Consider the following 18,917-nt stretch of genomic DNA (forward strand, 5'->3'; position numbering starts at 1 on the left):
TTTTAAAGGTACTTTATAAATAATGTATATATATAATATGAGCTTTTAACAGTTGGAATTTTTTTTTTATTGGTGTGCACATATTGCGGCACAAAATTTTTGGTGTGCAAAATTTATTGGTGTGCATATATTGCGGCTCATTTAATCGTCACTTTTTGACTTCTATCAGTTATTGCTGGGTATCTCAATGCTTTTCTTTTTGAAATTCTGATATTTTCAAGCATTATTATTAAGAAACAAGAAATTTGAATCACACATTTGAGTAAAAAATTTTTCTCATACTCATTTGGCGGTTGATTTTCATATGATTTATTTTTAAAAATTCTGATATTATTATATGGGAAATTCAAATCGCATACCTTAGTATTCACTCACTATTTGATGAGATAACTCTTATTGTTTTTACAATCAATAATTCAGCAGATATCACTTCTAATTTTAGCATATTTTATAAAATATCAATTTTTATTTAACATGATATTTATTACAATACGTGAATCTCAAAATGTAAATCTAATTAACCCTTTTCCTTTTTTTAAAAATATTATTAGTGTGGATTCGACGGTGTTAAATTTTTAAAAATTATTTTTTAATGCTCCGATTATTCGCTAAGAATGGAAAAGGAAGAACGCGTAATTTTTTCTAATATATTTTTTTAATTCTTTACTGAGTTGACGAGAGAAAAAATTATTAAATAAAAATAATTTTTTTTCTTCTCTAATGTACAAAAAAAAAGTACTAAAAAAAAACTACCAATTGTGGTAATAAAATTTCAGATAATTTCTTCCAGCAATCACATGTCTGTCACACAGATAATTATCATAAAAATAATTATAAATTTTAATTATAAACTTTAAAAATTTTCCTAAATATCTCAATGCACAACATCAACATAAAATTTTTCTGTATTATGTCGATAGTTATATAGGTATTTTAGTTGTGCTATGTGTTAGTATTATGTAGGTCTGTATAGTATTCAACATATATTGATTCACAATTTTTGTTAGTTTGGTTAAAATTGTAAAACATCAAAATAATATATAAGCTTGAATTAAGTGAATTAAATTTAGTAAGGTAAAATTGAAATTAAGTAAGGAAATATAGTTGATTTTTTTTTTTTTTTTACTGGAATAACATTTTCATAAACGATTTTGGTAATGGAAGTAGTTCTATTTCTTTAAATCCTTTTTTGAAAAGAAATCAATTTTTTTGAAAATAATAAATAAGGGAAATTGTCCCTTGTATTCCATTTTTTTTATTTATTTATTTTTCTTCTTATATATACATAATTGCTAAACTAAATTGGCAATTTAATGTTGATATTATATATAATAAATAAGTGCATTACTTTTAATGATTATGTTCAATTGATGATTCTTGATGATATAAAAAGTTATATAAAAAATCTTTTAATTGCTTTGGAACAAATACATTCCCATGTTATTGTATATAATAAATAAGTGCATTGCTTTTAGGATTATGTTCGATTGATGATTCTTGATGATATAAAAAGTTATATGAAAAATCTTTTAATTGCTTTGGAACAAATACATTCCCATGGAATTATTCACCGAGACATCAAACCAAATAATTTTTTGTACAATCAATCTCAACAGAGGTAAAATTATTTTTTTCCATCTTGTTACTGACCATAATAACAGTTTTAATTAGTATCTGTTTTATATGTTAAATTATTATTCTAATTATTTTGAATTATTCTAATTTTGATTATATTGCCTTTTCATTTAAGGATGGCTAATACACTGGTGTTCAAAATTAAGAGAATTTGCATATTTTGTTGAATTTTCTTAAAACAACTAAGTAAAAAGTAAAACTATTGCTTCAAAACAAAATCTTGTCTGTCAAATTCATGAGCATATGTTTGTGGGGGCAAAGCTACTTGAGGAATATACTTTATAAACTAGCATAGTAAAATCTGTATTTCGTTCCCTCATACATCCTGCTGAATTTCTTGGTATTTTTTTGCAGTAATCTTAACAGATTCTTTTGATTTTATTTCAAACACTAAAACTGAGTAATCAACATTTAAGTGATAGATTGAGGTGGCAAATTGTGGGGAGACTTGAAGCAAGCTAGTCTTATACAGATTTGTTAAGAATTCGATTTAACGCCTAGAGTCTTGTCCAATTTATGGAATCGATCTCAGTAATTCAGATCTGTCGAGATGAGGCCTTGCCTAGGTCGGCTAAGAACCAGAACAGCCAATGAAGATCAGTATTTGTCGATTATTGCAAGGCGTAACAGATATGCTTCAGTATTAGAATTTTTATATCAAAATTTAGCAAAATTGTTTTTGGTTTCTTTCTTTTTATTTCTACTAGCCATAAAAATATATTAAACATGCAGAAATTGCCTAATTGAAAGCAAGTACTTAATTTGCTATTTTATGTATGATTATTTGTTAATTTAGTCTTAATTTTTTTTCTTTTAATTAGTTAGTAAGTTTATTTATCTTTTAATAGAAGAAAGTTTCTTTAAAAATGATTGTCTTGGCTGTTTAAGAAAAGAACAGAGGCTATACAAGCATTAAAATATTCCATCAGCCAGCTATTTTTTTTCTCTCCCAAAATGAATATTTGGTTTCAATAGCCTGACAAAATATAATCTGATTATATTATATTTTGTTTTACTGCAATTATCTGATTAAGGATAATTGCAATTGAAAAGCTTTTGTAAATAGTATGTAGCAAGAGATTTCTATATTATAAAAAAGAAAATAAAAATTTCTTATCATAATTACAGAGCTTTGAAGTAGTTACCTATCTACCATTGCTGAATTTTTATTTTTAATAGACCATCTAATCAAGGTACATACTGTTTAAGCNCTTTCAACAGTTTTTGCTTAAGAATTATTTTCGAAGTTTTATTGCTTTCAAAATCTAAGTTCTAATTTTTATTTACTAAATTGATATTTGAGGTAACCTCTCAATTTTTTCCAAAGGTCTAAACCAAAGATAAAATACCTAATTTTACATATTTAGTGAACCATTTATTTTGTTGAAATCTACCCCTCCTGGGGGGCAGTTTTCAACGGGTGGTGGGGCACATTTCAACAATTGAAGAGAACATAATAAGATCATGCATTTTGGAAAATTAACTTTATTCATAAAATAATAATAATGAATGAACATATTGGATTGATTTAGGTTTTTTCTACATTATTTTGTCTTTAATAAAATCAAAGTTTACGGAGAATGTCATGAAAAGTACAGCTCGAGCTGTTACGCAGCTTAAACTTGGTTGAGGCAGTTTCATTTTAATGTCATTTCTTTCCATACTACTAATATCCTCTTTTTCTGAAAAATAAAGCATTGATTATCATGATTCCTCGCTCTCCAGAAACTACCTGCCCACCAGACGAGCTCCTAGCTTGGCAGCAACATTTGGAGCTGGAACAACTGTTAAAACTCCAGTTTCATCCAAGTTATATTTTGATCCACTGTAAAATGACAAGAATTAAGAGCTCTCTCATAATTGTTGAAAAATTCCTGAACATTTTCTTTATTAAAAGCTATAGCTCTTGCAAAGCTGGTGTTTTCCAGTTTACTTAAAGTAAGCTGTGGGTGACGCTTCGTAAAACCTTTAACCTAGTCAAATCCAGACGTTTTATTTTTGTCCCAGCTACTTGGAATTTTGGAGTTCAAACACTTTGCGTTATCATAGGAAAGTTTTCTAACTTGTCTGTAAGTTAGACTATAATTGAGAACTGAACATGTAATTATGTATTCACAAAGCAGGGTTTTTTGCTGGACATCAAAAACTTGTTGGCTTAAGTATTTAGAACTGTAGCATTTTGTGTTATTTGTACATTGTTTGGTTTCACCAACCAAACAATTATTTGACTTTCTTTTTTTTAATTTATAAAATAAAGCTAAAAAGTCTATTCCAAATAAGTCTGCTGCTGCTTTTAAACATGCACCATTTCTGACAGCTTCCATTGCTTTTTCAATGTTTTCTTCACTAACTTCCGGCTTAGTGTGCTTTTTTTTTATATGTTCGCAACATTTTTATAAATTGTAAGAAGGTAAGGATTGAGAATTTTAATGTTACACCGTAAACTTTTCAATTTTCTTAAAATTAAATTCTTTTTATTCTAAATTAAATTTTCGTGAATATTTTTATAAAATTTTAAAATAATTATTTTATTGACACTTTTAATGAATTCTTTGTAAATAAATTCGATTTTCAACAACATAGCAACAAACTGAATCTTGGTTTTAAGCTTTTAAAAAAATTTCATATAATTGAAATTGAGCAAACCTGCTTCCTTGAACACATTCACATGTTTTTCAAAAAATTTAGAATAATGCCTTGCAGAAAAAGTTAAGTATTTTAAATGTAACAACCGTAATTAATGGGCTTTTTGCAGACTAATGACTTCTGCAAGATTACTTAACAAAAAAGTAATAAGCCTGTGGCACCTTTCAACACTGTTGAAATGTGCCCCTTAAGCTCTGTTGAAATCTGCCCCTGGTACAGACATTTTGGTTAAAGTATTATCAACCACTTTAGAAAAAGACTTTTTACTAATAAATAATACAGTTAGAAACTGAATTAAATAAACTAGCAGATGAATAAATATCACTTACCTTATTAAAAGATTACTAGTAGATAAACAGTTTTAAAATCAAAACTGCCTTTTTACTTTTGGAATGTTAAAACATGTTCCACAGAGTAACACAACAGTCGTAAAAAGAAAGTGCTTAAAACTAAATGTCAACAGTTATATATAGTTAAAGCTTATTGTCTGGCATATTGGTGAATCATTAAGCAATGTTAGAAGGCAGAAATTCTAGTTGTTGAAAGGTGCCCCATGTTGAAATGTACCCCCCTCTCCCCTACTGTTTAATCCTCTATTGATTAAGTGTAATTGTATGTCTTACCCCTCCTTTCTTAGTGGAAAAAGGAAATTTTTTAATTATTTCCCCTATTTCTAAACATGCAGTAGTAGTTGTTTAAAGTTCAAACTGTTAGAGCACTTTACCGTTGCCCAAAATATCATTACTTATCTTTAAAGTGTTTTAAAAGATATAAAATTTTGATTTGTTATTTTTATTGAATATGTTATTTGTAATTTTAAAAAAAATTGCTGCAATTAAATACGCATGAAAACTACATTAAAATTATATATATATATTAAGGGATGATTAGTTCCTCATCCAGTTATTTTTATTATTTTCGTTTTTAGCTACACTCTTGTTGATTTTGGGCTATCTCAAAAATGCAGTGAGCTACATGCTAGGTATTCCAATCGCCAGCCTTTGTCAGACTCCAGTGGTAGACTAAATAAAAATATTAAAAAGTTAGCTGAAGATTCAGAGAAGAAAGTAAATGAAACAGCTGCATCAGCGGGAACATCAAAACTTCAAACTATTATTAAAGTAATATTAATTTTTATATCTTGTCATATATGTATAAATATTTGTATACCTTCCAGAGTACAGTGACAATATATTCAAGTCCGATTAAATAGCCACAGTCATGATTGCTTTTCTGTGTATTTTCTTAGGTTTCATTCGTTATAGTAACTGTTATATCAATCAATGAAAACCTATAATTTTCTAGCTAATAGTTCGGCAGGAAAAAAAACGCACTTTTTTCCCCTTTGAGCCTAATATTTCTCATAACATTAATTTATATGCATGAATGTTACTGTATACTTTTCTTAGTATTTTTTTAATACTTTTCTTCTCAAGCATAATGATATGTGCTAAATTAATCCATTAGATTTCTGTGGGCAATATTCATAAATACATATATGTAAGTTTACGGCTTCCTGTTTCACCTTTCTTTTTTACAATTGCAGGAATTTATTTCCATGACAAAGAATAATATAAAAAAGGAATTTGATGTTGAACCTAAAGAGTTTTTTCCAAGACTAAAAATTATACAAGTGGATACTAGTAACATACTATTTATTTGTGGAGTAGCTTTTGAAGGTCTCGACAGTGGCGTAGCGAGGGGGGCATCATGCCCCGGGCGCTACTCACAAAGGGGCGCCAAATGGTCAGCAAAACAAAAAAAATTTTGGATAATTTTTTTTTTATTATAATTTATTTCTGCAAAATATATTTTAAATTTAGTGCCAGTGAAATATAATAAATGTTAATTCGTAAATAAAAAGGAACACTAATCAAACTGTAATAATATATTCATAATAGAAATGACACGTCTTTTCTAATGGCTGGCTGACTCGACCTGTGTCTGTCAGCTTTTCCTTATGGCATCTACGCTGTGTGGTTACATATATTATTTCCAAATATTTGCAGTTTATTTTTAATCTGAACTAAGAGNTTTTTAATTATTTCCCCTATTTCTAAACATGCAGTAGTAGTTGTTTAAAGTTCAAACTGTTAGAGCACTTTACCGTTGCCCAAAATATCATTACTTATCTTTAAAGTGTTTTAAAAGATATAAAATTTTGATTTGTTATTTTTATTGAATATGTTATTTGTAATTTTAAAAAAAATTGCTGCAATTAAATACGCATGAAAACTACATTAAAATTATATATATATATTAAGGGATGATTAGTTCCTCATCCAGTTATTTTTATTATTTTCGTTTTTAGCTACACTCTTGTTGATTTTGGGCTATCTCAAAAATGCAGTGAGCTACATGCTAGGTATTCCAATCGCCAGCCTTTGTCAGACTCCAGTGGTAGACTAAATAAAAATATTAAAAAGTTAGCTGAAGATTCAGAGAAGAAAGTAAATGAAACAGCTGCATCAGCTGGAACATCAAAACTTCAAACTATTATTAAAGTAATATTAATTTTTATATCTTGTCATATATGTATAATAATTTGTATTTCTTCCAGAGTACAGTGACAATATATTCAAGACCGATTAAATAGCCACAATCATATGATTGCTTTTCTGTGTATTTTCTTATGTTTCATTCATTATAGTAACTGTTATAGCAATAAAAGAAAGCCTGTAATTTTCTTGCCAATAGTTCGACAGGAAAAAAAAAACTCACTTCCCCCCTCCTTTAAGCCTAATATTGCTCATAATATTCATTTATATGCATTATTACTGTATACTTTTCTTAGTATTTTTTTTAATGCTTTTCTTTTTAAGCATAATAATCTGTGCCAAATTAATCCATTAGATTTTTGTGGGCAACATTCATAAATACATGTATGTGAGTTTATGGCTTCCTGTTTCCCCTTCCTTTTTTACAAATGCAGGAATTTATTTCCATGAAAAAGGAATAATATTAAAAAGGAATTTGATATTGAACCTAAAGAGCTTTTTCCAAGACCGAAAATTATACAAGTGGATACTAGTAGCATACTATTTATTAGTGGAGGAGCTTTTGAAAGTCTCGATAAGATCATTGAAGCGAGAAAAAGAGGGAATGTCAGTTGGCTTATACCTTGTTTTAGGAGAACAAGCTTGAACTAACATCTCACAATAGCATGAATTGAAAAACGATCTTTTGCAAAATTGTTCAATTATTTCTAATTGGTTTTTGCCAATACTGATAACCATAAGAATGTCAAGTCTCTAAACAGTAGAAAAATATTAGAACTTTGTTATTGGAAAATGATCAGTGAATTAAATTTTTTTTTTCTTCTCTCTCTGTGGTAATAATTTGTGAGAAAAATTCTTTTCACCACAATTATGTTCTAAGAAAAATATTTAATCTTGAAATTACTTTCTTTAATATATAAATGTATAATTACTTAAACTTCTTAATACTGTATTATTCTTTTTTATTTTACTTTTAATCTCAAATTAGCAAAAATAAAACTTTTTAAAAAAATCTTTAAAGATAAAATTATCTTTCCAATTCTTAGTTTTTTTTTTATAACGTTTTTTATTTCCTGATCTAAAAATATTGAAAATTATCTCCCTTTAGATGCTTAGTCATGTCTGAAAATTATTAAAAGGGGTGATGGTTTTTTATTTATTAATGAATTAGCTGCTCTAACATAACTACACAATATTTTACAAAGCAAATGTTCTAACATGCCTGTTTTATTTAAAATCCAGGAGCAAGCTAGGGGAGGATGGAGATCACAAAGTAAAGCAAAAGATACTGCTAAGCATGGAAAGGGTAAAACTAAAGAATGTAACTGTTTTAAGAGGCCAACTGTTTGCAAAATATGTCTTGGAAGGTAAATTTTGTTTAATTATAATTTTTGCATTGCGCTTTACCGATTATTTCAACTCAGTCTCTAAATTCCTAATTCAACTTTTTTAAAGGGATCAAGAAGAAGCTCCGAGGGGTGGTACTCCAGGTTTCAGAGCACCAGAAGTTCTACTGAAACATAGCCAACAAACAACAGGTAGTGTTTTTTGCAAACCTGATAAAGAAATCTTTTCTAATAAAAATCAGTAGTCATTAGATTATAAATAATATAGTAGTTATTAGATATAAAATGAAATAAAATAAATTAGCTTGTTACTTCGAAATTATTATTTTATTTAAAAATTTTGGAATCAATTAACAAAAATTTTTGGGTTTTGTTATCATGGAATTTTAAAAATAATAATTGGAATAACCTTTTATTCTACTCAAATTTTTAATTTCTTAAGTATAGTAAAAAATTAATAAGAAATTTTTGTAGTCAGATATCTATTTTTGAAAATATTTGCTATAATAAATAAATATATGTAACCTAAACTTCTTAACTTTGTGTTATACAATATACATTTGGAAAATTTTGCAGTGATTTAATTTTGTACATCTTAGATGATATACTTTTATTTTAATTCTCTTCATTTGTTATACAAATCCCAAAAATTCACTATTTTATGCAGTAGTTTGCATTAAATATTTATTTTACTTGCATCAAATATTTATTTTACTTGCATTAAATATTTATTTTACTTCATTAAATATTTATTTTACTTATTTTATTCTACATAATATCTACTTTACTATTTTTTTCCTACCATGTTACAGCTATGACAATAATTATAACCTACCATAAAAGTTTTTTTAAATATATATATTAAAAATATAATATATTAAATAATGTAGTATAATTCCAACTTTGCGTTTTTAATTTTATCTGATGCTTAGAACCGAATTGAATATTATCAGTGTTTTCAGTTTGTTTTTCACCTGTTATTAAGGTAAATATGGCTATTCTTATAATTCAATGTTTGTGGTTGGGCTTATATGATACACAATGAATTAAATCTAATTTCTTTAGGGGAACTGTATTGTTTCAATTATTTATTTTTCCTACATCAGTTACTTATATAATTTTCAAACCTGTCACTATTTTTTTTTCTATTTGAATTAATTGTTTTAAATTAATTATTAAAAACCCATAAACACTATAATTATTTTGTTTGAAAACTTCTAATGTAAATATTATAATCCTTTAAAATAATTGGAGTTTGATATTTTAATTGAAGCTTTTGCAAATAATAATTTGATATTACTTGAATTATAAATTTTCTTGACAAAAAATTGTTTGTGTGTAGCACTTATTTTATTTTTATTGAAAGTTATTTGTTAATGTTCGAATTGTTTACATTTTAGCTATTGATATGTGGTCTGCTGGTGTAATAATGCTATCCATTTTAAGTAAAAAGTATCCTTTTTTTCGAGCTGATGATGATCTTACAGCACTAGCTGAAATTACCTTTTTAGTTGGAACAAAAGAAATTAAAGAAGCTGCTGCTTCTATAGGTAATTAGTTTAACTCTGAAANTAATCTTGTATGTCTTTACAATTTAAAAACTCCTTGAAAAAGTTTTTTTGCAATAACGGACCCTATTTGCACAAATTCACAAAAGCGGGCCCTGGTTGAAAGAAAGTGACGTAACGTTTATTATATATTAACAAGTTACGAGTAATTTTTTCACAATTTTACAAAAACGGACCTTTCACAAAATGTCTGGACAGACCCCTGATGTATATATACCCTGCCACTTAAAGTAATCAGTCTTATCTTTTTTAAAACTACTGATTTTTTTTTAAATTAAAAAATTTTTTTTGGTTTTTGTTATCTTGGAATTTTAAAAAAAATAATTGAAATAAACTTTTCTTACTACTCAAATTTTTAATTTTTAAAATATAATCAAAAGTTAATAAGAAATTTTTATAGTCAGATGTCTATTTTTGAAAATACTTGCTATAATAAATAAATATATGTAACCTGAACTTCTTAACTTTGTGTTATACAATATACATTTGTAGCACATATTTTATTTTTATTGAAAGTAATTTGTTAATATTCGAATTATTTACATTTTAGCTATTGACATGTGGTCTGCTGGTGTAATAATGCTATCCATTTTAAGTAAAAAGTATCCTTTTTTTCGAGCTGATGATGATCTTACAGCACTAGCTGAAATTACCTTTTTAGTTGGAACAAAAGAAATAAAAGAAGCAGCTGCTTCTATAGGTAATTAGTTTGAAACTAAAAGTGTTTTTTTTCTCTTCATTTTATCTTGTAGTCTATGTGTTTTAAATTTTACTTTATTTTGAAGCAAACTTACGAATTTTACCAGCAGTTTTTTTCCTCAATATTAAAAGTGGTCGCAAAATATGTTATCATTTGTTTTAAGAGATGTATATAGAATCCGAAAGGCATTTTTTTTTTCTGTTTTTAATTGATGTCGCAATATTAAAAATGTTGGCCCACTTACCTAATTGTTACTTTACTGCCACTCTTAATTTAGCAGACAGTTTACAATTTAGATTGCCAGCTCTGTAGAATAATTTAAAAAATATATAAAAATACTCAAAACTGAGAAGTATTTTTTTTTTATTTATTTTTTATTTAAACTTTCAAAATACAAGGGAACTTTGTTATTGCAATAACTAATTTACTTAGTTTTTTAAAACGAAATATTCTAATTATTAACTATTTTTGTTAAGTTACAAAAGCATAGTTGTGTTAAAGTACATTAATTCTTCATCACTTAACAATCATGTTCTTTACTTCGTTTGTAGTTTAATTGTCCATTGCTTTTTACCACATTTTACCTAATTTGTTTTTGTATGTTAGTGAGGGAGCATAATTGAAATTTAATCTAATTCCAAACTAGCTAGAGAGCTCAAATTGAAACCAGAACTCTGTAGTGAGTGATAGTGCAAATTTCAATTGTTTTCTGACTGCAACAAACAGAATTCATGACCAATCAAAATTTTAACAATTTTCTGACATTAACAGATACAAAAGTAGAATGGAGAAAATATAATAAAAATAAAATAAAATGTTTCTTAAGAACCTTGTTTTTTAAATTGACTGAAAAATATGAATTTTATTTTGGTTACACAACCAAACAATATATTACTTTACTTTTGCGAAAACCTCACCTAAAATCTCCTTGCATTTTTCAAAATATTTGCCCCACGTTTATCATTAGTGGTCGAAAACTGAACCGTTTTCTCCTTTTTATCATGTTAGAATAAAAGTGATTTTTAAAAACTTGATTTTAATTTTATCCGATTACCTAAAAATTGAATATGATGTCTATTATTATTATATTGTAATTTGCATTATACCCCCGTTTTCATTTTGCTAATTATGGGTCCCACAGCTCATTAAAATTTTTATCCTATTTGCCTAAAAATTCAACAGAGTGTCTATTATTATTGTAGTTTACTTTGCACACATTATTTGGGAGTTATTTTCAACAAATCACTGAATTATTGAATGAAAAATACACTTGGAAATGCTTATCAATTAGTGAAAAACAATCATGATATAAAAAAACATCTATGTGTATTAGAAAGTATGTAAATATCATGCACTGTTAAATTTTGAAAGAAAAAATTAAATAGAAGTTTATGAAGTTATTGATTTACATTATTATAAGAAAATTAAAAATTTCAAAACCTCGTTCAATGTTAGGTTTATGATCTGATGCCAAGTGCAGTGGACTTAGAATGATTCCTTAAGTCTGAGATCATATTGTAATGAGAGGCAAATGCTGAGTTTGCACCTAGGTGCATGAAACCTTAGCTACACCTCTGTATATAGAGTGCTTTTGTAGAATATTTATTGCATAGAATTTGAAATTTTAGAAATATTTGTTTCAGTATTTGAGGTTCATTATCATTTAAATTTCGTGGAATAAATTTTACTTTATCTCTACATCTAATTTAAAATTTATAATTCCATGTCCCATGCTTATTTCTTTTTGGTTTGAATTTGTGGCTAGGAGAGTTCTTAACTACATTTTGTTCTTAATGATGCTTTTGATCTTGAAGAATTCAATAGACCAGTGGCGACACGGTGACATTGTCGCAGAACGTTGCCGAGTTCTTGCAGAAAGATCTGCAGTTCTTTTGTTACTTTAAATTAGTAATATTTAACTTCCGAAATGGATAGTTAAAAACACAAATTTAATTGCTGTATCATGTTATCCTGCAAGGATATTTAAAAATGTATATATTTCTGATTAAAATTTACATGGTATGTAAAGAAATACTTCAAATTACAATATTTAAAAATTTTTACTGCTATGAATGTATTTTTTATTGTTTAAAAATGTTTTTAAACTTCAGTTTGCTTTATTTGGTCATCAAAATTATTTTTTAAGTAAATGATTTAGTTTTCATGATTAAATTATTTAATAAATATTTTCTGTATTTTAAGTAGTTTGAATACTAGTAATTAAGTTATCAAATTGATGTTTAATATTTAAAAATTTCAGGTAAAATTTTGACTATGAACTTGCCAGAAACTACAGAGTCAATTTCGGATATTCGTAAACAATTGGGACCAGATCGCTACCTGCAGTCATTATGCTTTATGATTCAACGGGATCAACCTTGTTTTGTGCATACTCCAAAGCCTAATGAATCCATTACTGACTGTTTAATGTGTCATAACATTAGTAAAACAATCCCAGAAAGTGCTTATGATTTATTGGACAAATTACTTGATCCAAATCCGCATACCAGAATAACTGCTACTGAAGCACTTGATCACCCATTTCTAACAAGTAGTTAACCATAAAATGTTATGATAAATAATTAGTTGTATTTATGTATTTGTAGAAGCTACTTGTCAGACCTTATAACAGCAGTAGAATATTGTTTACTGCTGTTAATTCTTTTAAAGGCTCAAAAAATGTATTTCCAATTTCTGAATTAAATTTAAATATACTGGGTCTATTGCTGCAAAATATTGGTTAGCATGATGTTTTTTATAATGGGCTCTTTTCAGGCAAAAAAATTCTTTTTTCGTGTTTACATAAAGAGAATCATCTAACGTATGTTTATTAATGTCTTTAAATTATTTTTTGTTTAATTGATATTTGTTTGATTGAACTTAGTTACCAAAAATTAAAACAAATTATTTTTAAACTTTTTCCAAGCTATTATAATAGTTTTGAAACAGAAGAAAATTAATTAAATAATGCAAAAAATATTTCAAAATACTGTATAGATACGTCTTAGTTTCTTAATAGGTAGGAAAATTGTGTTTGTATAATTCTCTATAGGATGTAAGTAATATTTTTTTTTTAAATTTTTTGTCTGAAAAAGACTTAGCTATCCTAAACTGTAGCAATTTTTCTATTAACATCTTTAGAAAAAATAATCCATGTTTTTGTTTAATGGTTTTATTGGAGTACAGATTTTTTAATTCAAGTATTAAAAGAATTAAGAAATTTTATTAAAGGGTATCTTATTTCCAAATTCATGAAAATGTGATTTATATCTTTTTTATTGCGGAACTGAACAATATTTCCATACATGGTGAAAAAAGTTGTTCAGTTATTTGATTTTGGAACATAATGTGCTATCTTTTCATGGTATTTATTTTTATTTATATTAATTTTATAAGTCTTAATGTTTTTAATTCTTATAAATGCATTAGTATGAAACCTGTAAATTAAAATCCTTATAATTGTTTTTAGGAAAGTTTCTTTGTTTTGTAATTGTACCTGCTACAGAAATTGTTAAATTCCTTGCATATATGTTTTAATAATGTTTTGACAGTAATTGTTTATATTTTATAGTTTATTCTCAGGTAATATCTAGTTTTGTTTAATAACCACAACCGGGTAATCTGTTATTGTCTGTATTCTTTTAATTAAGTACAAATGTCTTTTAAAGTCAGAACTGTTCTATTTTGTGTGTTTTAAATGTAGTGTTCTTAATTAACTAGTTTGTTGTGAATTTTGACTAAAAGGCCACTTTGATTATGTAAAATAATTCATGTGATTAAAATAATAATAAATCAGTACAGTTGTTTCTGATTTATACAAAATAAATGGGTTCTAGTTTTAAATTGATTGATTGTTTTATATGATTTGAAAGCTTGTAATGCAAATACATGTTGACATGCGTACTCTAGTTCATGCTGTAATATTTACTGTAAGTAAAAATTGTATCACATGATTAAAAAATATGACTCTATTAACAAAAGTATTTACAAATAGTCGGTTTTTTATTGGCAGTAATTGTTTATATTGCAGCCAAAAAAGTGCCCTTTCGAAACTATTTAGAGCAGGGCTGATATGTTTGAAATTACTTGACATTTTAAGTTCTTTCACAGTATTTTAACAACTGATTAAATAAATATAATGTGACACTAAGACAACAAAAAAAAATTTTTTTTTAAATTTAAAGTCTTTTTTTTTGTGACTGATTTATTCTGGTACTTATTTATCTTTTAAAAAGAAAAGAATTGGACCTTGATAGGATTGTATAAGTTTGTTTTTCTATGTCTGAATTTTTTTTTTAGAAACATGACTTATGAGCAATTTTTATTTTTTTTATTTTTGAATTTAACCTTAATGTCCTGGCCTTTTTTGCAATAGTTTTTCTCACATAGATCAATATTTTTATATATTAACTTAATGAAACTTATTTGCTTTTTAGGAAAGTACCCACAGATAGAAATGCTGCTTTCTTTGTGTGGAACTTTCAATATAATAAACACAACAATTCCTCTTTTATTAATTTTTTTAAAATTTAAATGTATATTTTTTTTTTAAATTATAAAATTTTAATATTAAATGTTTTTAAGAAGTTAGTCAATATGCTCTACTTTACGTGTTTATGAAAGTTAACTGTACTATAATGAATCCAATATGAGATGTGTTTGGTATGTCTTTTTTTGTCCAAAAATAATTCAAAATAGTTATGATATTTTTTATTGAGTAAAAAAACAAATTCTAACTTTATAAGCTTTATAATTAAGTCTTGAAATGAAATTGTTTTTTCTTGTATTCTTTTGCATTCTATTAGAAGCATTATTTGTTTAACTTGTCTTATGCTGAGTGAGTGTTAATAAAAATGATCTACAAAACTGTATTTATTAGTTGGCTAAATCATATTAAATTGCTTATTTATGTATAATTTCTTTAAATGATCATTTTTAAAGACAAGATAAATGACTCATATTTTTTTTGCTTACGCAAATAATATAATCTCTAAAATTAAAAAATAATGATGTAAGAGTATATATTTAAAAACATATGGTAATTCACTTAAAGCAAAGCCAGCCTTCAGGTAAAGTTTATTTGAATCTTTGGACATTGGTAAAATATTCAGTACTTGTTAGGTGATAAAAGGACTCTAGTCAGCATCTTTTAAGTTTGAAAAGTTTGTCTTAAATTGTTGGATATAGAATGCAGTTGGAGACAAAATGTAAAATATACATTACTTGTGTGAGCTAAAAGCAATGGATAAATTTTAACTGTAGTAAAAATTTATAGACTATAGTCAGGCAGAAAATTTTCTTTGTATAACTTTTGTACTAGGGTATAAACCAGGTGCATTAGTTACTTTTCATTCGAAAGAGAGAATTGCATAAAAATTGACCCATCTCTTTATTTTTTAATTAATCTGTAGGTAAGTCTTATCGTAATTTTCTAAAGTTTTCATTTTAAAATACTATAGAATTCCAAAAAATAGAGCTCTCAAAAATCTGTACAAAATCTATTTTCCCTACCATAAATACCTACATTGTTATACCTGTACTTGTAATACCTGCATATTATCTTTAATTGTAAATTTTCTCTTCGTATTGAATATTCTGTTATTGGCACATTTCAAAGAATGTCAGTGTTATCATTTTTTTAAAATGTAGTTATACTTAATAATTTTACCCCACATCGAAGTGTTGTCTTCCAAATAACAATATTGTATAACAAATCCTGGCCTTATAATAAATGCTCATTTAAATAAATAAAATATAATATAAACTGTTTAAATGTATTTTACGTCTTCATCTTTCAGCTGTATTTCTGATTGACTTTTATCAAGACAATTTTTTAATTCTATATTTGTAAATTTCTCTGTACTCTAAATTTTAAAGATTGTACTTTTTTCAGCTTATGTTGTTTTTATTAAACTAAAATACATATCTGTACAATTTTTAGAGCTTTTTCCTCATGGCCTTTCATAATTTACTTTCTTTTTGAAATTAAAATGTTAGAATGTAAATATTTCAATTAAGATTACTGTGTGTAAATTTCTGAATGATTTGATCATTCTAAAACAAATTTTTATTATTCTAATTTTTATTGTAAAGTGAAAAGAAATTTATTGTTTCTGTAATTTATTTTTTATAAATTTGCATTATAATTTTGCTAGTTTATGTTTTATTTGCTTCTAATTTTTACCAGTATCAGCATTCTTGCATTATAATTTTGCTAGTACTTATGTTTTATTTACTTCTAATTTTTACCAGTTTCAGCATATCTTAATTTTTTTATCTAACACAAAAAGTTTATTTCTTTATGCCACAAATAAGTGCAATTTTTTTAATTTTAATATTTTCTAATTAAATTATTTTAAAGAACAGTCAGGTGATTAAAATATTTAGCTTGTTTGACCACTGTTCAGATCATTTGCTGTTTCTAAGTATTTGAGGAAAATTTTATTATTAAAGTAGATAATTTTTATTTTATTTTTAGATAATTTTAACCATTTTATTTGTGCAAATAAATTGATTTAAGAAAATTACAGAAGTTTTTGACAAAGTGGAAAGCCTCTAGTTCTTAGATGTATTGTGTGTATGTTACATATTATGAATATAAGGTATTTAGATTATGTGCATTTAAGTGGAATTTTTATGACATACATGTGTAATGACAGAGCTTCTCTTTGTAACTGTGTTACAGCGATTAGAGTTTTGTCCTATTGATATAAAAAAAAGTGCTCACATTTTCCAGTAACTGTTTATTTATTTTGATGTTTTGTAACAAGTATTGCTGGAATATTTTATTAAATATTTGCTAAATATGTTGCGTTGTTATTATTTATCTTGTAATATTTATTTCTCTATTCTATTTTTGCCAGAATTTTGAGATTACTCAAGCTTATAAAAAAAAAATTATTAGTTAAAGAGATTTAAAAAGCTATTCTGATTTATTCATGTAATAATTTGATTTACGCTTTCTTTTCAATTTAAAATAATCTTAAAAAAATTATAAAAGTCAAATATTCGTACTGTATTGTTTTCTGAAACTGTTCAATGCCTAATTAATTCACTGTCATTTTTTAAATATTAAAATTATCACGTATTCTTATCTAATATATTGAACTATACATTTATTATAAGTCAGAATTTCCAATACAAATAACATTTTAATGCAAAATTCTTAAAACTACTAATAATAAAACTTTATGGTATTAAAAATTTATAGGATTTTTTAAAAGTTAGGAAATTTGTAACTATCACCACCAAAAAAAGTAATCTAAAAACTATATTCATTTAGATTCGGATCGCAAAAAATTTAAATGAGCAATTCAAAATTTCCTTTTTTTATTTTTACGGAAAAAAAAAGTTTTTTATTATTATGTGCAGGTGCTGCCACGAACTGAAGGTTGTGCAGTAAATGTACCCTACTGGCCATGTACAATTGCTACGCCACGAACGTGAAATTTGTAGAATAGATAAAGCATGTTGGGGTATGCAAATGATTAGCTTCTCAGCTCATTCATGCAAAGCAGGCGACGGTTGCGACACCTACAATGTGTAAAAAAGAAGAGATTTTGCAGAAAGTTTCTCATACAGAAATTGAATTTGAGCGTTCTTGGGTGAAAAAGTTTTTGTTATGCCTCGTGTAGGAAGGAGAAATGCCTAACAGCANAAACAAATTTATCACCGACAGCACCACGGAAAAGACGAACATGAGGAAGTAGAACTTCATCAAAGTATCGTTGGCCCGTCATAGTCCCATTCGCAACCACATGTAGGCGCGTGCGGCCATTGATCATGATGCCAACCCACACCATGACACTGCATGTCGGATATCGGTCCCTTTCCTGAATATTTTCTGGACGATAACCAGTAGCACTCTCGCGCCAGATCAGTTGGCGTCTACAATCCGATGACAGACTGAACCTACTCTCATCTGAGAAGAGTACGCATGACCAGTCCTGTTCAGTCCAATTGTGATGCTCACGACACCATTACAAACGTGTAGTACGGTGCTGTCTGGTCAATGGGACGCACACAACAGGTCTGCGGGCGTATAGTCCTCCTCCCCTCAAACGTCTGGCAACAGTTTTTCGGGATATCTGCTTTCCTGTGGTAGCAAGAAACTGATTTGCCACCTGCTGAGCTGTGATGCGCCTGTTCCTTTTTACTGATAGGACGATGTATCTGTCTTCAGCAGGCGTCTTACTTCTAACACGACCTCCCCCATGCCGCTTGCTACACATTCCAGTAGTTTTAAAAGATTTCCACAGCCGTTAAACAACACCGTCAGCGATATCGAGCTCCCTGGCAACGTCTCTTATTTTTCGCCCTTCTTCGATCTTTCCAATAATTCGGCCACGCTTAAAATCATCAAAGTAATATCGGGAAGACATGCCGAAAATTTCAAGTTCGTCAACTAAATCTTTCCTGTAAAAATTTGACTTGAAACAACAACTCTCCACAACGCGTCAAAACCTTTAAAGCTCTTATCAGCGCTATCACGTGATGAACAAACGTGGAAAAAAAAATTTACATA

General features: G+C 27.1%; 1 protein-coding gene across 4 annotated transcripts in view; it reads left to right on the forward strand.

The window, feature by feature from the left end:
* Window positions 1-17,199, forward strand: part of LOC107441524 (cell division cycle 7-related protein kinase) — a 28,843-nt gene extending 11,644 nt beyond the window's left edge. For 3 of the 4 annotated variants that reach the window (XM_043040856.2, XM_043040855.2, XM_043040858.2), the window contains 6 exons: window positions 1,476-1,618; window positions 5,210-5,402; window positions 8,022-8,146; window positions 8,235-8,317; window positions 10,244-10,393; window positions 12,654-17,199. In XM_043040856.2, the coding sequence (XP_042896790.1) occupies window positions 1,476-1,618; window positions 5,210-5,402; window positions 8,022-8,146; window positions 8,235-8,317; window positions 10,244-10,393; window positions 12,654-12,952 (993 nt within the window). In that variant the 3' untranslated portion in view covers window positions 12,953-17,199. Of the gene's footprint in view, window positions 1-1,475; window positions 1,619-5,209; window positions 5,403-8,021; window positions 8,147-8,234; window positions 8,318-9,525; window positions 9,676-10,243; window positions 10,394-12,653 lie in introns of all 4 variants that reach the window. The other variant, XM_043040857.2, reaches the window with a different exon arrangement.
* Window positions 17,200-18,917: the final 1,718 nt, after the last annotated feature.

The sequence above is a fragment of the Parasteatoda tepidariorum genome, chromosome 8 (assembly GCF_043381705.1).
Source record: "Parasteatoda tepidariorum isolate YZ-2023 chromosome 8, CAS_Ptep_4.0, whole genome shotgun sequence".
Lineage (NCBI taxonomy): Eukaryota > Metazoa > Arthropoda > Arachnida > Araneae > Theridiidae > Parasteatoda > Parasteatoda tepidariorum.